This window comes from Leptopilina heterotoma, unplaced genomic scaffold (genome assembly GCF_015476425.1).
Source record: "Leptopilina heterotoma isolate Lh14 unplaced genomic scaffold, ASM1547642v1 Lhet_384, whole genome shotgun sequence".
Classification (NCBI taxonomy): domain Eukaryota; kingdom Metazoa; phylum Arthropoda; class Insecta; order Hymenoptera; family Figitidae; genus Leptopilina; species Leptopilina heterotoma.
Window position 1 is genome coordinate 901,489 of NW_025111057.1, and position 24,513 is coordinate 926,001.

Consider the following 24,513-nt stretch of genomic DNA (forward strand, 5'->3'; position numbering starts at 1 on the left):
TTCATATTCTGCCTCGCTACGGAGTTTAATTCCGCGGTACGCGCTCCCACTAAAATCGCAATATCTCGAGAACTATTAGAGTCTCCATAAATTTTTTTTTATGAAATGAAAGGTGAAATTACAAGGAATCGATATCTACTTATTAAAAAATTCAAAAATTAGGCCAACTGAACTAAAAACTAATTCAAAAAATTTTTTTGACTTTTTTTTTGACAAATTTTGGAAATTTTTTTTTGGTCATAATATAAAATTAAACTACGTATTTTTAACTATATCGCCTGTAAATTTTATTAAAATCGATCAAAAAGTTTCAGAGTTATTAATTTTTGAAAAAAGCGCAACACTCATTTTCAATATGGCGTAGCGGCCGCCATTTTAAAAATTTTTCAAAATCCTTTTAGGGTTAAATTTAACTCATATAAGACTTCTATTTCCCAAGCTTTCAAAGAAATCGGAAGACCACTTGCAAATCGCTTTTTTTCTGACGGAGTCTTACCCTATTAATTTTATTGATTACTTTTTTTACTCTTAACTGTGTAAGGGAGCAATTTTGATATATAATTATTATTAGTATTATTAAGGAAGAGTATTCCTGAAAGATTTTTTTAATTCTGCTTATTGTACTTATATTCTACTAACCACACGGAGAGAAAAACAAGGCTTTACCCCGTGACTTCAATTCATGACTTTTTCAGGTAGCAGTTTCACCGGATTTCCCGATGAATTTCTTGCGTTTAGCGGTTAGGCCACGCATTAGCCCCTATTGGCCTTAGCTCGTTGCAAGAATCTCACCGGGAAAACCCGTGAGCGTCCTGCATTTTTACTGTGATAATTTTCATGCTTTAAATGCATATTTTTTCATGGCGAAAAGCCTTGTTTTTTCTCTCCGTGCAATAAGTTTAAAAATTCAATACAATTAAATTATTTTGCAAAATACTTTTCATACCTCAGGCACAAAATAGGCGCTTTCAGATAGCAGACGACAGGGAGGAAAGTCATTCATTTCTTCGACCGTATGAAAATAGCGGCCGTGTTCTCCCAAGGGCAAGAAAATTAGCTATTCACATGCATTTTTCTTGCCCATGGGAGAAAAACAAAAAAAAAGGCCAAAAAAAAAAAAAAAAAAAAAAAAAAAAACGGCCGCCATTTTTATACAAGTCGAACAAGTGAATGACTTTTACTCCCTGTCGTCTGCTATCTGAAATCGCCACTTTTGTGCCTTTGGAATAAAAAATATCGTAAGTAACACGGGACTTAAAGGCTGCCTATACGTACCTTGTCGCTTAATATACTATTTTCTCTATTCTGAATACTTTTTCTACTGGGTAACAAAATTCGATTCCAAATCCATAAATGTCCAATAAAAACGGGCGAGAAATATTTTTAAAAAATGTCTTCCTTTTTAAAAAGAAATTTATTATTTTGTGAACAGAATTGTTATTGAGAAACAGTAGAAAATCCTCTTAAAAATGTACAGAAAGAGTTAACTCAAATACTATTCCGCCCGCTTACCCTACCCCTATAGGCGGGAATGTGTTACTTTGCGCCCGCTCTAAGTGCCCAAAATGACATACTTTCCGTGCAAATAGGAAAAAAATTTTTTTTTGTGAAATCCTTAACCAGAAAGTCCTCCTGATAAAGACAGAATGAACAGAATGAATACGACGATTATTATATTTATTATGACATTTCAAATAATTTCTAGAAAAATATTAACAATTTTCTGAAAATTTGATACATCAATTTTGAGAAGAATATTATGAAATTTTAGAAAAATTAATAAAATGAATTTTGTAAAAATTGTACAGTATTTTATATAATTCCCATCATTGACATCACTGACGAGTCGAAGGAACTGAAAGAAAGAAAATAAAAATATTTTAATAAACTTAATTCAGTGTTTACCAATTGCGAAATATTTTTATATTTTAAATAAAATTATAACATATTTACTTTGAGCGAATTTGATCTCCTGGTGTGTAGAACGGATTACATACAGCATTTGAATAAGCAGCATGTAGTTTTCGAAAAATCTGTAAAAAGATAAGTATTTTCACACGGTTTGCCTAATATTCTCATACATAAAAATGTTATTTTTTGATACCATTCGGACTTCATTGTCTCTCAACGTTGCATTTGATGATTTCAAAATTATCACAAATTTTATTTTAGTATTAGCTGCATACCCGTATCTGGAAACATAAAGGATTTTAAGGTATTTGTCGCGTAAATTCGTTTTCGACAGTTTTTTTTTAAATTTCACATAATTATTCTTTGGATATTTATCTACAAAATAAGGCCTATTAAAATAAAATTGACCGTCTGTAAGTCTCAAAAAATGAAATCAAAGTTTCGATTTTTAACATGTAAGGTATAGGAAAACCATATGAAAACCACAGATTTTTAATTTTTGCACTTATACTAATCGACAGATTTTTTAGAAAAACTAAAGTTTTATTTATTGAACCAAAATGAACTTTTATAAAAAAAATGAAAATTTTTCACCGTCTTGTTTAAAAGATATTTAACATCAAACTTGAAAAATTATTTTAACATTTACTGTAAATGACAGGTGAATTCGTAAACGTGGCAATAGCGCTTGTTAAATACTACAGCTCGTCTGCTACTTTTGGCGCGAAATTTTAAAGACGGCCATACGCCAAACTTGCGACGTTGCCACGATTGTTTTTCATGCAAGAAGTTATGAATATACATTGAGAACATGTGTGTGTCAAACTGTACGTCCGCAAAAGTTTTTCGGAAACTCGCATTCATTTAATCGTTTCATAAGTACAGTCAACGGATACAAACTTTTGATAGTGACCACTCGCGCGACAAATACCTTAACATAAAATGTTTTATTTTAAACTATAAGACGGGTTGGATTTTAGAGAACTTTAAAATCTGATTTCGTGAGAAATATTCTTATATTCTTCAGCGATTATGTTAGGAGGGCGATCGAGGTTTTCTAGAAACACGTAGATGTATTTTAATAAGTATTTTTTATATAAGTATTAATTGATTAATAAGTAACTTGTGGAGCGTTAATTTGGAAAGTTAGAATCCTTCATGAGAATAAAAAAGCGGTTAGGATTCTTTTTCAGATATTGTATACAAGTAAAATCTTTCGCACAGTTCGAAGTAGTCGCACCCCTGTTGCTGATAAACTTTATCAGATATAAAAGCCAAGTACTTTAAAAAGATTTTCTGTATTTTTTCTAGTTTGTCATTATAGTTTCTGAAATATGTAATCCACACAAAAGAGATGTAGTTTCTGTTAGATAGAACAAGAGATTTGTACAAAGCAATTTATTATTAAAGGTGAAAGAACACGGAGCTGTAAAGAGCATTGAAACACAGGCGAAGATTATAAGGCGCGCTGCAGTGTGCATAGTAGAGAAACTGGACTCAGTCCTCTACTTCGAAATTTTCACAATAAAGGAACGCAGGCGCGGAACCTGTCAAAATAAATGGCCGACGCGACGCGAAGCGAGTGTTTCCTTTCATTCACTTCGTCAATTTTAAATAAAAAAAAACAATAACCAATCATTAAAAAAAGAAAAATATGTTAAATGCACTCTTTATATATTCATATTCATTAATTCACAAGTTTTATTCTTCCCACATTTTCTTACTTACAATTAACAACTGAATGCATCGGAAAATCTTACAATCATACGGGATTGAACACCTACCTAACCACACAACTAAATATACGCATATAATTATAAATCGCACGCTTTTACATTAAGCCTCTCGGCTACGCAATCGATGGGGGAAATTTCCTATTTAAGAAACACTCCTTACCAATGAAATAAATTAGATCATGCGTGGATTCTACTTTGTAATTAATGTAAGTATGGATGTCAACAATATTCATAATATTGAATAAATAATATTGTCACCTAGTTTAAATTTGATATGGTTATTAGAATTTAATAATAAATAAATAAAAAACATTAATTTTTTCTTAACCTTTTTCAAGTTTGACACTCCTCATGGTAAATTTGATTATTCTTTTTTTTCCGTGTACAAAATAGTGAATTGACCTTGAATGAAATGTATAATTAATTATTCTCAAAGCAATATTTAATAATTTAATTAACTTAACTGCACTGCATAATAGTTGAGAGTAGTAAGAGTAAGTGAAATGGTAAAATAAGTAAACGATTATCATCATTAGTGTGAGAGAGAGAGAGAGAATAACTTGTGGTTTTCGAGTAGGTATCTACTTTATGTGCACGGCGTTCATTTTTCGAAAGAACTGGACTGAGTACTATTTGTTCAATTTTCGCTTCTATTATTGACTTGTGTTTTGTACACTGCCGTGTTCTTTTAACAATTACATGAGAAAGTAATTTCTCATTCCAATTTTTTATACTCTTATTCCCTCTTAGACTATATAAACAGTCTTGTTTAAGCTGATGAATGGGATAACTTGTGTTGAGTCCCAAACTGTTCAGCTATGAAACTTCTAATACTATAGTGTGTACCTGTCACATATTATTCTATAAAGGAGTAGGGGAGACTAGGTGCGGTAGTTACGCTGTGCAGTTGTTACAAATGGAATATCTCAGAAACAGTTAGTTATAGAGATGGGGTTCCAAAGAGAAAAATGTTTAGTTTTTATGTACGAACTTACTGCAATATGTTTAAAAATGATATGCAAGCTTTACAAGTAAAAAAATAGGCACATTGGTTTTTAGAGGCCAAAAGTAAATATTTTTCTGCCTGATATTTTTTAAGTAATTAATTGACCTTTATACTTAACAAAGTAAATTTTTTTATATCAATTCTATGAGGATTAGGCTTTAAAAAACTGCCTTGGTTGTCCACATTTAGTGTATACTTTTTTAATAAAGTGTTTTATTGTAAAAAATGTACCTGTTGTGCACTTGTTACAAGTGATAATGAGAACGGATATTTTTTCCAAAATTCAGCAGATTCGTTTGAAATGTAAAATATTTGTCAAAAATGTAATCACACTCATTTTTTATGAAAAATCTCATGGTTTTTATAAATTCGTCTTCAAAATTAATGAAAAAAAAACTTTTTTAATGCCTGGTTCCACCAACTCGTAGTTAAAGGTTCGATTAACTGACGGTCCGCTAAAGTTAAAGGCGCTGTTAGTTGGCTTTAACCGCCTGTGCGTTCCACCAACATGTTATAAGCCATGGTTAACTAAACGTATACTATGTTCGTAATAACATTACTTTCTTCGAAGCCATAAAAAAAGAAGAAGAAGAAGAGAAGAAGAACATTACTTTCTCTATTATGATTGGTAAATTCTAACGAAAAGTGTGCGTTTTCTAGATAGAATTTTGACTGTTTCCCTTATCCCTTTTTAAAAAATTGAAACAGTTCAAAATAAAATTTGTTACTGGACCAAACTTCTGCGTCTATTATTTTTCAAAATTACTATAAAATTCTTTAAAAATTCAATAAATTTTAATAGAATTTATAAAATTATTTTACAAACTTTCAATTACTTCTTTATCAAATTTCAATCATCTTTAATTCAATTAATAATAACAAAATTGAAATATTTTAAAAACTTAAATTTTTAGAATTTTAAGTAAAATTTTCCTAGACTTTTATTAAATAAATTACTAAATTTAAATTATTTTAATATTTACTAATTAATAAAAATTGTAATTGTAACTCTTTGTACAAGTCAATTCAATTATTTATAAATTATTAAATAAAAATTCTTTGAAAATTTGTTTTTTTTTTAATTTTTAATGAAGTTTTTTAACAAATTGTAATACACACTAAAAAAAAAGTTTTACTTTTAGCCTGTTTTCGAGGCTGAATTTAAGGTGTAAACGGAGTCAGCCCCATTACACGGAAAAAAAGTACGTGAATCCTTCCTTGAAAGTGCTTGACTTTTGGATAGGACACAAAATACAAGGCTGTATCATATACTTTTTATTAGAAAATATAGAAAAGTCCTAGAGTTATTCTAGTACTAGTATGGGCAACAGTGTTTTTTAAATTTTAACGAAAAGTCATTTGTTCAGTTTTATAAAGTTCGTGAAAGATTAGTTGACTGCGCTTGAAAATTCTGTAGAGCATGCGCAGTGTGCGTTGCGCGTTTCTACCCAAGGTAAATGCCAGCTGATCGTCTGTTTCCATTTGTGTTAATTTCAGATGTGAATATACTATTATTTTATGAAAAACAAATAGTGTTAATATATATTTGTCTTCAAGAATTGACTTTCAAAAAAATATTTTTTATTTTGTGTTTCTCACAAAACAGAATGTTATGTAAGTATCAGTTTTCAGTGAAATAGCATGTCTCAGAAGTCGTGAAAAATTTCACCATGTGGTATATAAGAACAATTCGATACGTACTTTTAAGTGTTAACACTTCAAGTGTTTATATTTAAGTTATACGCGAATATATGTGTGTGTCATAGGTTAGTTCATAAGTGTTGACGAACGTCGAAAAGTGATACAATAATTGTTCTTTGTTTGTGTAATTAATTATCCAAATATGTGAATAAATTTCAGAAAAACTGTGTGAACAAGTGGAAATTATTTTTTTTATTTTACAATTTTTTTTAAAGTCAATGAAATTCTCAAGCAAGGTACTAGAAATTTTCATTGACTGCTTTTGAAGCTCTCATGCAAAAGTACTAGACTGTTTTTAGTATTTTGTGTCGTATCCAAAAGTCAAGTACCGAGTCAATGAAAATTTCACGTACTTTTTTTCCGTGTAAACAAGGACAGACTTATGTGAAATACATGGGCTGAATTTAAGGTGTAAACGGAGTCAGACTTTTTTTTCCTGTGTATTTTTAAGACAGTTTCACAAAACTTCAATTAATTAAATAATTTTTTAATAAAATTGTTTAAAAATTCAATTATCTTTAAACAATTTAATTAAAATTTACAATTTTTTCAGAATTTTATATAAAATTATTTAATACTTGAATAAGTTTTAAAATAAGTATTGAATCATCAAATTGGGAAGCTATCAATTTTGCTGTATACAGGAAAAGTGCACATGAAAAAACTGCACACATGAAAATTTAAAAAATAAAATCATTGAATTAAATAACTGACAAATTTAAACTGACCACGAGAAAACCGCACACTATTAGAAATTACAAATTTTAATGAAGAATTAAAATTATTTTCAACTGTATACAAGGGTATCCGGACAAGAAGTCCAAAACAAAAAGTCCAAGCTAAAAAATCCAAAAAAATAAAAATAAAAAAGTTTCACTTTGAACTTATTTTTTGGTTTTTTGTCCTGATCAAAAAGTCCAAAGGAATTAAAAATCCAATAAAAAATTTGAGATATAAAAATTTAAATGGTTGTCTTGAATGGAATTGTCCTTTTTTGAGTTGCTCATTTTGATGACTGTGAACCGAAAGTACACGGAAAGAAAAAGTCCGTCAATCATTAATAGACTAGTATATTACTTTGAGACGGGACACAAAATCATTGAATGGATAACATACTTTGAGTCACAATCAGTGACGAGTTGCTTGCTAAAATTTAGAAAACTGTCATCAATATATAAAACTCGTTCACTAAAATTTAGAAAACTGTCTATTAAATTTTCTATGACTATCAAAAGCATTCAAAAAATTCAACTTCTTTCAGAATTATCCCTAATTTTAGACACTATTTGGTACAGAATGAACACATTTTTTTCGTTGCACAGTTCCGATATTTTATTTACACTCTTAGACGCTTTAGACCAACACATTTTCGCACTTATAATAACTACACGTAGAAACGCACACTTATAACACTTTAAGTTTAGAAGCGAACTGTTCTTATATACCAAATAACAAAATTTTTCACAACTTGTGAGAAATGATTTTGCACTAATAACTACTTTTTAATTAGCGAGAAATATAAAAGAAAATATATTTTCATCGAGGTCAATTTCCAGACGCAATTCAACTGCAAATTATTAGTTAAGTTAAATATTCACATTACACATAATAGTTTATAGGGATATGTATAGCAGACAGAAAAAACACATGGACTATAGAGAAACCGGAAGAAATGCGCATCGGTACACTGCGCAACAATGCGCTAGTGAAGAGCGCCGATTTAGAATACGAGTCAACTAACGTTTCACAAACTTTCACTATAATTATTCGTAAACATTCAAACAGCCATTGATAACAATTCAGCATTAAATCTAAAACAATTGGTCACATACTGGCCTTCTAATCAATCCATGACTCGTTTTCAATCGTTAAGTAAAGTTAAGTAACCATCAACGGAAAAAGAGTCCCGTCTCAAAGTAATATACTAATCCATTAATGGTTGACAGACTTTTTCTTTCCGTGTAGATAATTTAATGATTTTATTTTTTAAATACTAGCTCTTCCGACGGCCGCAAGCGGCCGTCTACGGTGCTAGTTTTTATATGTCTATTGTCCAAGTCCATTATTTCATTAATAATAATATTCAAATTTTTTCAGTTAATAATTTGCTTATTTATATTTGAAATGTTGACGTTTTTTGACAATGCAAAATAAGATTTATTATGAGTACTTTCTCTTAACAAAAATAAAATTTATATATTCGCGCTCTTTTTAAATAACATACGACTGCAGCGCCACCTTCACATGTACAAACAATTTTAAAAACACCCTTCTATTAAGATTTTACATTCTCATTGCCCATTCTTTACTTCGATACTTTTCGATACATTCGACCTTTCCACTCCATGTCTTTTTTAAGAAAGGACAGTTTACTCGTATGCATTTTAACTTATGCAGTTTTCCTACATACATTTGAATTGTGGGAATTATTAAATTCCCACAATAACTGCCACAATAACTCCCACAATACTGCCTCAACAAATTGTACTATTTTTATGAAAATTTTATAAAATCTCAATTCATTTTTTATTATTTTTTAATAAAATTATTTTAAAAATTCAAATCTTTTAACAATTGAATTAAAATTTACAATTATATCAGAATTTTAAATAACATTATTTAAAACTTGTATTAATTTTAAGAAAATTTCAATTAATGTGTTTATTTTTTAAATAAAATTTATTTTAAAAATTCAAGTATCTTTGAACAACAGATTTAAAATTTCTTTGAAATAAAATTTATTTGACTTTTCCCTTAATTTCTCTGACTTATGGTTCATAAAATTTATTTTTCTGGCAACAAGAATTACACTATCTGTCACTTTTCAAAACACTTTTTAGGTTAGGGTACGTTAACCGACTGTTAACACACGTTAACTGACCTCTTGTGGCCGGTTAGAGTTAACATCGGTTAATTCGAGATAACGTTCCGTTAAAAGTTGGTGAAACGCAAGAAGAAATTTGACGGTCCGTTAATGTCTTAATCGAGATTGGTGGAACCGTGCATAAGTTTCTTTCATTTCGAAACAATATTAATGCTGCCATCTCTATGGAACTCTCACGTACTTTTACGTTGAGTCAAAAATTATGAATAATTAATTAATAATTATTTGTCCTCAATTTAGAAATGTTATAGATGATTCTTGGTATTCTAACAACCGACATTCACGTTGTGCACGGAGAAAAAAATGCTGTTGAATCAATGACATATGGGTTTGATTCATTGAATAGTGTCATAACGGGCTGCCTAACGTATATGCTGTTGTTTTGAAAGCACCGATTCTAATGATTCGATAGTATCACTTTCTTTGAAACAAAAGCATATTTCTTAAATTGACAGCATACTATGTTAATTCGAAGGTGAATCCTTTTGAATCAATAAACAACATTTTTTAATTTAACAGTATATGCTTTTGAGTCAATGACTATAACTTTTAAATTTAAAAGCATCATTTTTATGATTCAAAAATTTGTACTCTTAATTTTTTTAGTTGTTGCTATCGATTGAATAACACCATACTGTTAATTCAATTCTTTTATGTGGTTAAATATATACCAACGATAAATTGAAAAAAGGGAATTTTTGTTCACATGTTTTTTATATACTATAATTAATTCTCACACCTTTAACACAACACTTTTTATACACATCTTTTTTTCAATTTTTCACACTAACATATACATCTTTATTATTATTTTCATTTTTTCCAACGGCTAAACACACACACACATACACATTCAAACACACTTATCTTTTTTAGTCAGAAAAATACGGCTATTCCCAAGCGGTCACCCATCCATTTAGTAACCGCGACCAACGACGCTTAACTTCCGTGATAGACGAGAACCGCCGCGCTGCAATGTAATACATCCGCTTCTCAACGTTGGGCACTTACTTTGTGGTTAAATACCGTGCTCGAGATTTTTCGCGTATATAAGGGAATTTATATAGGGAATTTATATTTAACTAGTCATTAATTAATTAAAAGAATTTAAATAATACTTTTTTATATTGGAATCTCAAAAACGACAGGTTTAATAAACATATAAATATATGTGGGTAAGTATTTCAATAAATTTAGTACCTGTCAATGTCTCAAAACATAGTGTTCTTAATTTTATAGCATATGCTATAGGCAGTCCGCAATAGCACCACTCATTGAAACGAAAGCATATGCTTTCGTTTTCAGAGCGCGCTTCTTTAGAGCAAACAATTTTTCATTTGATTTAAATTTACATGCATTTTTTTCAAATTTATCTATTAGATGCTTCAAATGAATAATGTCAAAGAAGCAATAAATTATTCTGTTGCTATGTATAGATGAACTATAGAAACAATTTGCACAATATCATTAATTCTACAGTACCGTACTTTTAATTTAAACAGTTTCATTTTTTCATTTTAAGCAATATACTTTTCGATTAATAAATGTGTCATTGAATCAATGACGGGGAATTCAATAGCATGGAGATATTTGATTCAACAACACTTTTTTTTCAGTGTGCAGTTGTTAAAATTTACACGCTGTCACTCAAATGCTTCTAGTTAATTAAATAATAGATATAGAGCTAAATCAATTATGGCCATTTAAAACTAGATAATATACCTTTGATTTAATCGTTTAACCAAACAAATTGGAGTTAAACTCTAAGCACAGTAACTATTTTTATCAAAATTATAACAACTGCACCTAGTCTCCCCTACTACACTGACTGCATAAATCATTTTTCCATTTTTCTCCGTGAAGTTAACAATTTTCCCGAATCAATCTCACAAATAAATAAAATCTCTTAATAAGCTCATGGGTTAAAAAATTTAAAAAACTCAAAATTCAAACGAATTTAGTTAAAGTAGAAGATAATCTAGTCTTTAATCGAAGATTAAAAAAAAATTCATTTTTAACAAAATGGCAACGGCTCAAACTCAATTTTTCGATTTTCAAAAAAAAAATGTTTTTCAGCTGTAAAAAAAGAGTTTTTCATAAAAAAATAAATCCTTCAATTAAAGGCTAGATTATCTTCTACTTTCTAGATTCGTTTGAATTTTGTGGTTCAGATGAACCAGCTTTGCAGACCTCGACAAGATCGCGCACCACGCCTCCATTTTTAAATGTTTTTAAAAATTTTTTATCGGAATTTGTAGTTTAAATTGTGTACTTTTAGACAATAAATTGTATTACACAGGTTTACAAATTAAAAACTTTTTTTTGCCAATCGAACAAAACATTTTTTTTTCGAATAGTAGGTGTTTGTTGAGTAAGAAAATCATAGTTTTAATTTTTTTCCCTCGTGCAGTTTTTCTGTAGCTTCAAATTTTGCATTTTCGAGATGCGACGCCACTTAAACTTACCTGTAGGAAAATAAGCTGGTCAAAATATAATAAATGAGGTATCATTGGAAAGGTTATTAAATTACCTTTCGATCCATAGGTCACAGAATAAAATTCAACAAAAATTTAGAGAGTTACAGTCGATTAAAGATGAAATTTCATGCCAATTTTATGATTTTTAGACCTTTGAGTAACTTCTACTATTTTTTTCTACATCAAACAGGAAAGAATGTTTAGGTTTTAATTTTTTTATTGATAGACTATATTATTACACAAATTTTGAGTCCTTGTGGACCTCGATTGAATTAAAAATGACAATTCTACACTAAATTTAGTGAACGAAACTACATTCTTCATTTTTAGTATCCCTTAAACATTTGCACCAAAAATTCAAGTAATAAAATTTGGTAAAGCGCTAAAGTTACTGAAATCACTAATCAAGAGTTTCTGAAGTCGTAGATTTCGAATGCAATATTAGTTTTGCAAATTTCAAAATGGCGGATCCAATATGGCGGACAAGTTTTCAAAAATCGATGAAATTCGTCTCAAATTCGTTACTCGGGGGTTTTCGGGGTCGCTGATTACGAACCCGATGTCAGATTTCAAGAATTAAAAATGGCGGATCCAATAGGTGCGAATTCGATGGATTTTAAAAAACTCGTTCACCATTATGAGTCCATCATTTTTAATTTTCGAAATCTGACATCAGATTCGTAATCAGCGATCCCGAAAACCCCCGAGTAACGAATTTGAGACGAATTTCATCGATTTTTGAAAACTTGTCCGCCATATTGGATCCGCCATTTTGAAATTTGCAAAACTAATATTGCATTCGAAATCTACGACTTCAGAAACTCTTGATTAGTGATTTCAGTAACTTTAGCGCTTTACCAAATTTTATTACTTGAATTTTTGGTGCAAAGGTTTAAGGGATACTAAAAATGAAGAATGTAGTTTCGTTCACTAAATTTAGTGTAGAATTGTCATTTTTAATCCAATCGAGGTCCACAAGGACTCAAAATTTGTGTAATGATATAGTCTATCAATAAAAAAATTAAAACCTAAACATTCTTTCCTGTTTGATGTAGAAAAAAATAGTAGAACTTACTCAAAGGTCTAAAAATCATCAAAATTGGCATTAAATTTCATCTTTAATCGACTGTAACTCTCTCAATTTTTTTTGAATTTTATTCTGTGATGTTTTGGATCGAAAGGTAATTTAATAACCTTTCCAATGATACCTCATTTATTATATTTTGACAAGCTAATTTTCCTACAGGTAAGTTTAAGTGGCGTCGCACCTCGAAAATGCAAAATTTGAAGCTACAGAAAAACTTCACGAGGGAAAAAAATTAAAACTATGATTTTCTTACTCAACAAACACCTACTATTCGAAAAAAAAATGTTTTGTTCAATTGGCAATTTCACTGTAAACCAGTGTTATTTAAAAATGTTAGTGGATTTTTTTTTATTTAATTTATGAAAATGGTCAATTTTTGCGCGCTACAACTAGGGTTGCCCCCTTAAGAGATTTTATTTATTTGTGAGATTGATTCGGGAAAATTGTTAACTTCTTTCACCTTTAATATTTAATTACCGAATAATAAATTCATTTCTTTTAACTTTAATCAATTTATTATTGTTGACAAATTTTTAAAGTACTTAGTTGACCCTATTAAAAATTCTAAGGCTTTCGAGGCTGAAGTTACAACTTGCGTTATTTGTTCGGAGAAAATCAACCTGTCGTCGTGAATGAATGGATGAAATTATGAATAATAAATCAGTCTGGAGTAATCTTGAATGTCTATGAATTAAGTTTGTAATTATTCCGCAACAATCCAAAATTATGTCCGTTAAAAAATTCATCTAAAATATATATACGGAATAATCCGAAATAACCTGGACTTGATCCAATTAAAAAACAATTTGTATTAAATTCAGATAAATTCAAACTATAATTAAAATTTCGTATGACAAAAACCTGACCATAACCAGATTACTTCTGCATTTACTAGTTGCATATGATCTGACTAACTTCGGACTAATTACGGATTCAATAGTTATGAAAAAACGATTGATTTCAAACTTAATTCAGGGTGAAAAAACTCCACAATAAACCGTGCTGTTGCGGACAAATTCTTGATTAGTCCGAAATCTGTCCGGTTTTTTAACCAGGGTAGACACCCTATTTCTGCTTTATTAAATCTTAAATCTTCTTTGCTTTGGTCCTTGGTAGTGGATGAACTACTGAGACTCTTAACTGAGTCAGAGTATCATGCAATTGGGTATGCAGACGATATTTTGTTAATCGTTCGTGGTATTTTTGGGGTCTGTGATTAATATATTTTGACGTCAGAACAATGCAATTTAGATTTTCAAATGTTTAGATTCAAAGATCTCAGAGTATACAAACGCATTTGGGTTCATAGAAGACGATAACATAATGAAAAATGAAAAATTCATTAATTGTTGATTAATTTTTAAATGTTAGTAAAAACCCGTCGATAATAATAATAAAATTTGTTTTTTGTTTCATCCAATGTTTTAAAGTCTAAAGGACTTGAAAAATTTTGTAAAAACTGAGATTTAACAATTTTTCTAACACTAAAAATAGTTTTAATTTTTTCATTGACTAATTTTTGTTACTTTTTTAAAATTAATAACAAATAAAAAAATTTTAAATAAATTTTAAAAAATGAATTTTGGATTAAGAGAAATGGACGTTTTAAGTTTGATGTAAAATAGGATATAGCTGTAAAGTTGTAATATTACATTTTTTTATTTTTTACAGTGCAAGTAAAAAAAAATCGGACAAGTGCGAGTTACACTCGCACTAAAATCGAGGGTTCAAAAAAATTAAATTTCATTCCTTTCTAGTTTGTAAATATGACCCCCAATCAGGTTCGCTAAAATTTTTCCACAAATCTACAATTGGAAATCTAAATGTGTACCGAATTTTAGCCCAATAGGTGACGATATGTAGAAGTTCGGTATGGGGACAAAATCATTTTTTGACATTTTTTCGAAAAAATTAAATTTCATTCCTTTCTAGTTCGTAAATATGATCTCCAATCAGGCTCGCTATATTTTTCCCGTAATCTATACTTAAAAATGAGTATGTGTACTGAATTTCAACTCTCCAAGTTCTTATATCCAGAAGTTAAGGGGGGGCATGGTCATTTTTTGAATTTTTTTTTTTTAAATTTGATTTATTTCCTTTCTAGTTTGCAAATATGACATCCATTAAGGTTTGCTATATTTTTCCTGTAATCTACACTTAAAGTTGAGTATGTGTACCGAATTTTAGCTCACTAGGTCATGATATGTAGAAGTTAAGGTGGGGGGACAGAGTCATGTGTCGTAATTTTTTCTGAAAAAATTTATTTTATTGAGTGCTAGTTCGTAACCATGACTTTTAATCCGATTCGCTATATTTTTCCTGTAATCTAGACGTGAAAATACGTATCTGTACCGAATTTCAGCTCACCAGGTTGAGATATGTAGAAGTTAAGGGGGAGGGGGGACAGCCTATTCTGCGTGTCTGGGACGGACACACGAGTGATTTCATAAGAGCTCCGTCAGTACACCTACGGTGTACGGAACCCTAAAAAGACAATAACCGGACACCTTCAAAAACCTTAGAAATTTTTTTGCAACTTACAAAAGCTTAAGCGTATTTATGCTAATATTATACATGTTTAGTAACAAACAAATTGTTTCTGCCTCACATGCTTTTACGCCTATTCAAAATTAAAATAAATGTATCTGACTACTCAAAGTAATAATAAAACTTACATTTTATAATCTTCTGTAGAATAAAGCATTCCAAGAAATAATTCTCGAACGTCATTTGCGATTTTGTTTCCAAGATTTAATTTTTCTTCTATAATATCAATTGCTGTGTGAACTTTGTAATGAAATTTTAACTCATCTGCGTCGTTCACACATCTTATATATTTTGGAGAGTTCTAAATGTAAAATTCAAATGATTAATAAATAATCAGTGAAGGCAAATGATTTTTTTTTAAGATGAAAATGATACTACACTGAAAAATATTCGGTGTTTCTGACACCTGATCGCTAGCAGCGATCCCGAACATACGGCAAGATAGCCTTCCCGCGTTTCGAGAGCTATATGCAAATATAGCTATATGCATCATTCGCAAACTCAAAACATGAGTTGGAAAAGGACAGAAATATATTTGTATCTTTTTCTTTCTCATTATTCTTCAGGTTCGGGAACCTATTCTGCGTTGGCCGTTAACTTTCTCGGTACCGCCCCGAAAACGGAAGAGTAGCTTTCCCTTCTTTTGAGAATCATCACCAATGACAGGTTAAGCAGTGACACCGAATTTGGGTCATTGTAGTGCTCTCGCGATTTCGGAAAAATCGAACAAAACAAGAGAGCAAGGTGGCAGCAACGCCAAATTTTTTTTTAGTGTGGAGAGGACCAAGACAACAAGTGGGGAAAGGAGTAAAAATAGAAGAAATATTGATAAACACTGAAAAAAAATTGGGCAGAATGTGCTTTTTACTCAGGCAATTTTTACCTTAGAACAAAAGCAATGCACGCAAAGCAATTGTTTCTTTAAAAAAGGCAATTTTTGCCTTAAAAAAAGGTAATTTTTGCCTTAGTTAAGGCAAAAATTGCCTGAGTAAAAAGCACATTCTGGATATTATTTTTTTCAGTGAACCTCCTTAATTATCATATTAAAAAATGTTAATAATATACAGGGTGTGGCTAAAGTATGGTCTTGCATTAATTTGTGAGTTAACTTCATCTTGCATTCGTTTTTGCGATAAACTTATACTGAACTGACGTTTGAAATAACATTATCTTGTCTGGAGGCGTTGATATGTATGGAAAAGTACTTTTTTCACAAGTATACCCTCAGTACACTTGATGCGGAAAGTAGCTTTTCCGACTTTGATTACTACGCTCGAGCAGCAATTTAATTGTTAAGAGAGGTGTACAGATCAATATTGCAATTAAAAAAAAAATTTTAATTTAAAACGAACAATGTGTTTATTAATTACTTTTGTGGTGACCGAAAACAAGGGCACCACAATATTATATATTACATATAATAAAATTATAAAAACATAAAAATGCACTTAACACACGATAAGTGCATTTTTTATTATTGTTATTGTCAGGCAAATGCGAGTACTCCTAATTTCAAGACGTTCTGTAGACGTAAAATTAGTATAAGGTTAAGTATAAGAAATTTGTAAGAGAAAAATTGTATTTGTACAGCCAAGTTATGTAGGCTGAAGACGGGTGTACAAATAAATAAATAATGTTTATTATGTATTTTTGTAAGATTTTTTAAGTGATGCGCCACTGGAGCAGCATATAAGCACGACCGATGAAAACATTGGTCCACAATGGGATCATTGACAAATTATCTTTGATGGTGTATGAAAGTAAACATAGGTGTCAAAATTATGATTGGAACCTTCTTATTCATACTGCTTTGAAGAATAGCCTTGGAATTTGTCTAATAATAATCAGTAAGATTTCAAAGGCAAAATAAGAACGAAGTGACTATTTGGCCCGTCGGCGGGCCATATAAGCTACTTTTTTTATTTGGCCCGCCTGCTTTTTTTTAATATTTCAAAGCGGGCCAAATAATAAAAGTAACTTATTTGGCCCGCCAGGTAAGAAAATAAAAGCGGGCCAAATAGAGAGTGGTATATTATTTGGCCCGTCACAAATAAAAATTGCTTTTTTTTATCTGATCTTCAGTTAATAATAAAATTAACTATAAAAGAAATAATAGTAAGTGCATTAACATATTTTTTGCTTTTTATATCGTGAATTAATTTTTTTTTTTTTGCTTTAAGAATGCAAATAATATTTTTTTTGTGTTATTAACCTTAAAACACTTATGCGTAAAAAAAGTGGTAAGCATCCCAAAAATTGTCTTTATTAGCGGGAATTTTAAATCAAAATTTTTCTCCTTGTTAGATCAAAATTATTTGTTCAATTTATATTCTTTTTTGAAATCATATTAATTTGCAAAAATTGTAATATACATTTCATAAAGTCAAGATGAATGAAAACCTTTCCAATCGCCTTCTTTTATATTCTTGAAATAATCATTAATAACAAAAGTTTTGCACCCAGAAAAAAGGTTCTTTGAATCAATGAAATTTGTGCAATGATATAGGGTCACAAAAAAAGTTTCTTTGATTTAATGAAATTATTTCTTTAACTGTTTTTTGTTAACTCAAAGAAATATTTCTTTGGATTTAACAAATCTTTTTTTAAGTCAAAGACATAAATAAACCAAAGAGATAATTCCTTTAAATGTTCTTGGCCATTTATTTGTCTTAAAGAAATTTTTCTTTGGATCAAAATTTCTTCTAAAAGTAGTTTGCTTTAAAAAGTTAATTAAAAAAAATAAATATTTTATTTAAAAAAATATATATAGTAAATACAAATATTATTGTAAAACAATAAATGATATTATAACATAATAAATATAATATTCAATGTTATGGTTTCGTGAAAACTGTTATTTGAAAAGAATTGTTATACTAATTATAATAAATATACGAATTAGAGAAGTAGCAATGAAATTGGGGATGTCGAATAGGATTAATCGAAATAAAATTTCAGTCTGTAAACCGTGGCATGATGCAGAGAGCCGAATGAAAAAAAAGAATGTAATGCATTTGTTACAACTTTCCAGAGGTGAGAAATTCTCACAGCCTTTTAAAGATAAATATTATAGAGAAAAAAATATATATTTAAAGATGTTGAAGGAAAAGAAAAAAAATTACGAATCAACTCTTATAGAAATTGTTAACAACAGCAGGAATTCTACTCATTTCTGGAAGGCAATAAACAAATCTCGTCCACGAGTGTATCACCATTCTGTTATAAAGTTGGATGCTTGGCATAAATATCTGGTTAATTCATTCCCTGTATTGCCGTCCAACACGGAAATAAGATTAGCGCAGTTAACACAAGAAGTTCCGGAGTTGGATCAGGATATTAGATTCGAAGAAATTGTAAGTAGTTTAGCCAGGAGTGGGGAACGGAAGGCCCCAGGTCCGGATGATATAAGTTATGGTTTTTTAAAAAATTTACCCCAAAATTGGTTATTATTTATAAATCTACTTTTTAATAAAATTTTATCTACTCAAAAAGTCCCAAAAAATTGGGGAAATTCAGCAACGATCATGTTATATAAAAAAGGGGATCCCCATCTTACAGATAATTATAGACCAATTTCACTACTAAATACCTTACCCAAGACATTCACACAGATTCTATGTTCGCGACTGATGTCATGGTCAGAAAAACAAAATCTGATCCCGGAGTCTCAGGCAGGATTCAGGGGTGGTAGAAGCTGTTTAGACAATTTGTTTTGTCTTTCTTCTGCCATCCAGATTCACCTGAGAAATCCGCGATCTGTTGTATATGCTGTGTTTATTGATTTTAAAGGGGCCTTCCCTTCAGTCACACATGATATTTTATGGAGTAAACTGTTTTCATTAAGTTTGAGCAAAAGGTTTATAAATATCATCAGGGATTTTTACAGTAATTCACGAACTTATATTAGATCTGACGAGGGAACTACAGAACAGGTAAGGGTCACTAGGGGAGTTCTTCAAGGAGAATCTCTGAGCCCCTGCTTGTTCTTATTGTTCAACTCGGACATGGAGAGATTCATGGTAGATAGGGGGTGTAGAGGTATTTCAATCAACAGCTCCACAGAAGTACAAATGCTCGGATACGCAGACGATTACGTCCTTCTTGCGGACTCGCCTGCTGAACTTGCCAAAAAATTAAACGCTCTCTATGACTATTGTTTGTTAAATAAGATCAGTGTGAACGCAGAAAAAACAAAGATTGTTATTTTCACAAAATCAGGAAACTCTAAAGCGAAAAAATTTAAATCTTTTGCGTATGGGGAAGAGAGAATTGAGGTGGTAAGGGAATATACGTATTTAGGTGTCCCCTTCCACAACTCCTGCTCATTTATACCAGCTGTAAAGAAGTTCATTAGCTCTGCGAATACTGCCGTGGGCTCAATCTTGAGAACGATAAATTCGTGGAGTTCTTGTATGAGATTGTTTCAGAGTTTGGCGGTCAGTATCCTCCTATATGGTTGTCAGATTTGGTCCACTGGTCTACTTGAATCAATAGAGAGGATCCAACTAACTTTTATTAAAAAACTATTGAATTTGCCGATGAACACGCCAAATTATGCGGTAAGGCTCGAATCTGGTGCTGTGCATCTGGCTTATTCAGTCTTTAAAAACACACTGTCTTGGTTAAAAAAAATTTCACGGATGAATTCTTCTCGGTTGCCAAGACAGTGTGCGGAAAGATTACTTAAGCTGGCTAAGGAAAATTCTAATAAAAATAAATTAAATTGGTTTATATCTCTAAAAAATTCTCTATTCGATCCAAGTGGACTGTCATATATTTGGAACAATTTAGATTTTGATCGGTATAATTTAAACGACCAACAAGTAATGGACTCATTTTTAAATTTTGTAAAAGATAGAGACAAAAGAAATGTGGAAGCATCGAAGAGCCTTTTGATTTATCCATTCTTAGAACCGCGGCAGAATTCGGGGAGCTACTTGGACATTAACATACCTCTGCATTTCAAAAAACTTTTTACGCAGATCAGATTGCTTAATAGGTTTAACACTAGACTGATCTTTGATCAGAAATTGTATAAATTCCCTGAGAATAAAATTTGCGAATTCTGTAGAACTGGGCCGGAAAATCTTTTTCACATCTTAAATAACTGCCCAGCATGTGCGCATCTGGTACAAGATGCTTTCGCCTATGGAAAAAATGATCCTTATCCGGCAGGGGAATGGTATAATGTAATCTCGTCGAATGAGCGTTCAACCATAAAGAAATTTGTTAATGTTATTTCGAAAATCTTAACTGAGCGAATACGAATGAGAGAATAAATGAAAGTAATTCAATTTAGAATAAAAGAAAATTGTAGTTTTTTTTTTTTTTTTCTCTTTTTGAATGGAATTGAATATTTTAAATCTAATAATTGTGTGAATCGAGTGTTCCTAATTTTAATATTTGTAGCATCTAATTTTATCTTGTAAATGTAAGAATATGTAGCGCAACTCACTTGTATACACGTAAAGTGTTGAAAACAAGTAAATAAATAAAATAAAAAAAAAAATCTGCCCGCGCAAGCGCGGACACATTCTCATCCGCGCTTCGCGCGGGGGCTCGCTTCGCTCGCAAGTTTCAGCGCGCCTCGGGGCGCGCGAATATTGATCGTCGCGCTTCGCGCTCCGGCGATTATTTTACACGTCGCGCTTCGCGCTCCGTGTGATGTTGCGCGCTTCGCGCGCAAATGGCTCGCGCTGGTCTGCAATTGTTGTGCATTATTTGTGTTATTATTCTTGCTTCCTATTAAATGTTTCATAAAACATTTTTTTTTCTTAAAGTTACTACGACTTTAAGGATTACATTCTCATCACATGTTTTTGTTTGCTGATGATTGCGAGATAAAGTGGATTTAAATGTATATTTTTGGTCTTGATGATTTAAATTGTAAAGTTATTTTTAATTATACTAACTCTCTTAGCAGAAACATGATTTGCAGAAGCAGATAAAATATTCTAAAAGTATTAGTATCAAGGTTTTTGTGTAGTGTAGACCGGAGCGTAATGGCTGACTTTTCACTCTTTGTTGATGTACTCGGACATTTTTGTTTTAATTAAGTGTTTATCTCCTAGAAAAGTTACTCTGGCATCTCAGCTTTCTTTTAAAAAAACGAACGTCCCTAAATTACTCTTACTTTTTTTCTACAATGAACGAACACTTCGTCGGTATCGTAGGTTGCTTTTTATGCATAGCGTTTTGCATTAGCCAACACGCCCTAAGGGTACTTGGGAAATATTTTGTAATTTTTATCAATACAGTAAGTGTGAATCAAAAATCTCAAATTGACCCTAAAAAAATGTTTCAAGCTTAAAACGCGATTTTAGTTTCTTTTTTAAAGTTATTTTAAAAAAATTAGAACGAAAAAATGAAAATTTTGAAAAGTTACTTTCATATGTGAAATACAGTTTTTCTACTAGCAGACGACAGGGAGTAAAAGTCATTCACTTGTTCGACTTATATGAAAATGGCGGCCTTTTTTCCATGAGCAAAAGTAACGCATGGTACTAGCTGTTTTTTTTGCCCATGGGAAAAAAAGGTCGCCATTTTCATTCAAGTGGACAAATGAATGGCTTTTAGTTCCTGTTGGATGCTATCTAAAAGCGCCTATTTTGTGCCTGAGGTATAAAAAGTCAATTTTTCACCAAATCTAATACCTTCTTATGTGATGAGAATGTAAAAAACCATTTCCAACAAGATAGGACCAAAAATTGAAATGTTAAAAAAAGGTCAGACCAGCCCAACTGTGTTATCGTGGCGACACCATTGTGTCTACAGACAGACACGAAGACAGACATACAGACAGACACTTTTTCTAGACCATGTTTTTCGGACTCAGGGGACCCCAAAACGTCGAGATTTCATGAAATTAGCGAAAGTCAATTTTCGACCAAAACTAATACTTTCTCATGTGATGAGAATGTAATAAAATAATAAATATACGAAAAAAGTTTTTTGTTATTTCTCTGCGTTAACAAAAAACAGTTAAAGAAATAATTTCTTTAAATCAACGAAACTTTTTTGACCCTATAACAATGCACAAATTTCGTTGATTCAAAGAAACTTTTTTTGAAACAAAGAAGCTTTTTCTGGGTGTAACACTTTTGATGCATTAAAATTTCTACATTATAAAATATAAAATTCTCTACATAATATTATAATAAAGCACATTGAAAATACTTAATATTTATTAGTCATATATAATTTAAAATATATTTTAAAAATTTCCAGAAAAATATTATTAAAATGTGTAAATTTTGATGGACAATCAATTAACACTATAAGAAAAAATATTTTATTATTACTTATTTTGAGCACTAACTAACTCTTAAGTTTCAAAATTTATTTTTATTTGAATTACTTATCATAAATTAATGATTATTTCAAGAATATAAAAGAAGGCGATTGAAAAGGTTTTCATTCATCTTGACTTTATGAAATGTATATTACAATTTTTGCAAATTAATATGATTTCAAAAAAGAATATAAATTGAACAAATAATTTTGATCTAACAAGGAGAAAAATTTTGATTTAAAATTCCCGCTAATAAAGACAATTTTTGGGATGCTTACCACTTTTTTACGCATAAGTGTTTTAAGGTTAATAACACAAAAAAAATATTATTTGCATTCTTAAAGCAAAAAAAAAAAATTAATTCACGATATTAACTGAAGATCAGATAAAAAAAAGCAATTTTTATTTGTGGCGGGCCAAATAATATACCACTCTCTATTTGGCCCGCTTTTATTTTCTTACCTGGCGGGCCAGTAAGAAACGAAAAATTGAAAAGTATTAAAAAGATTCTATTCTTTTGAATGCCATTTCTGTCAAATACTTTTCTATCCAGTGAGAGCAATATGAAAAGTAACGATATCAATCCTCTTGAATACCCAGTAAGAAAGCAAAGATTAAGAAGCATTAAAAAAATTCTATCCTTTTGAATACCATTTCTGCCCTATGCTTCTGAATTCCGCGACAGTAGTATAATAATATAATACTAATATTGCTGACATATAGAATGTTCAATTACTTTCAAATAACTGCACTCAAGAATTTATTTGCTATTTTAAAAAGGAATAATTATTAAATTATCAGTTAAGAGGGTTAAAAGTGTTTAAAGGTCTCTGAAATTTTTAGGTTATGATTTATTGTCTAACAGAATAAAGGCCCTGACTCGTTTAAATGACGTTAAATTGGTAAACAATCAATTTTTCAGCAAGTTTTTCTTTGAACACAAACACTTTTTACAAAATCTGCCACTGTATGTATCTTATAAATTACAAAAATCCAGAAGATTGCTTGAATGCATGCAGAAACGCGGTTCCAATGAAAAATTGAAAAGTGATATAATGACAGGCTGTAATAATTTCGGATGGGATTGGAAAGCATTCAGAAAAAAATTTTGTCTTTGTTAAAAATTACAAAAAGAATTGAATAGCATTCATTTTTAGACGAAACGTGGTCCTATCATGGTATAGAAAAGTATTGGACAGAAATAGCATTCAAAAGTATTGGATAATTTCTACTACACCATACAGAGTTTGAATTATTTCAATCCTTTTCAATTTTTCGTTTCTTACTGGGGGGCCAAATAAGTTACTTTTATTATTTGGCCCGCTTTGAAATATTAAAAAAAAGCAGGCGGGCCAAATAAAAAAAGTAGCTTATATGGCCCGCCGACGGGCCAAATAGTCACTTCGAAATAAGAAAGCACTGGTAGTCTCCCTGTACATGATCTTGTATATGAATTTTCAACAAGGTAGATTGTTTACGAGAAAATATAAATACTAAAACTTACATCTTTACCGATAACAGCAATACACACAGCCATTGTAAATATTGTTAAAGTTTATTTATACATTTATATTTCTACAGAAATTGATAAACTGTCATTCCTCCCATGTTTACTATAGATATGCCAATATCTATCAACATGTAGTATTATTCAAACTGATTTAACAAGAAACTCCAGCAATAATTGTAGATAACAAGCTTCTTAATATAATTTTGTTTCTTTTTAATATTATAATTATTGTTTTGATTACGTTTTAACCTAGCCTTCTTCTCTAGGGATTTTCGATTTCGATTCTTAAAAATCGACAATTTCGACTTTCCGATTCGATTTTTTTAATCGATTTCTCAGTGAAATCTTGGACAGAATGGATAT

The 24,513-nt window shown here is 30.5% G+C and overlaps 1 protein-coding gene across 2 annotated transcripts; it reads right to left on the reverse strand.

The window, feature by feature from the left end:
* Positions 1-1,395: 1,395 nt before the first annotated feature.
* LOC122505998 (trafficking protein particle complex subunit 2-like protein) lies at positions 1,396-24,513 on the reverse strand. 2 transcript variants are annotated; one of them, XM_043617943.1, is made up of 6 exons: positions 23,878-23,912; positions 17,142-17,183; positions 15,478-15,650; positions 2,105-2,192; positions 1,954-2,033; positions 1,396-1,855 (listed from the first exon to the last, which is right to left on the reverse strand). In XM_043617943.1, exons 1-6 carry the CDS (start codon positions 23,878-23,880, stop codon positions 1,813-1,815), a joined length of 429 nt encoding a protein of 142 aa, XP_043473878.1. In that variant the 5' UTR covers positions 23,881-23,912; the 3' UTR covers positions 1,396-1,812. The 2 variants fall into 2 exon arrangements, with proteins under 2 accessions (XP_043473878.1, XP_043473880.1); XM_043617945.1 differs by lacking the exons at positions 17,142-17,183; positions 23,878-23,912 and adding an exon at positions 24,145-24,513.

Coding starts and splice junctions, on each gene's coding strand:
- LOC122505998 (XM_043617943.1), bottom strand. Junction 2,193..15,477: donor TCTACAGAAGATTATAAAAT/GTAAGTTTTATT, acceptor TTATGTTTCCAG/ATACGGGTATGCAGCTAATA. Junction 2,034..2,104: donor GAGACAATGAAGTCCGAATG/GTATCAAAAAAT, acceptor ATCTTTTTACAG/ATTTTTCGAAAACTACATGC.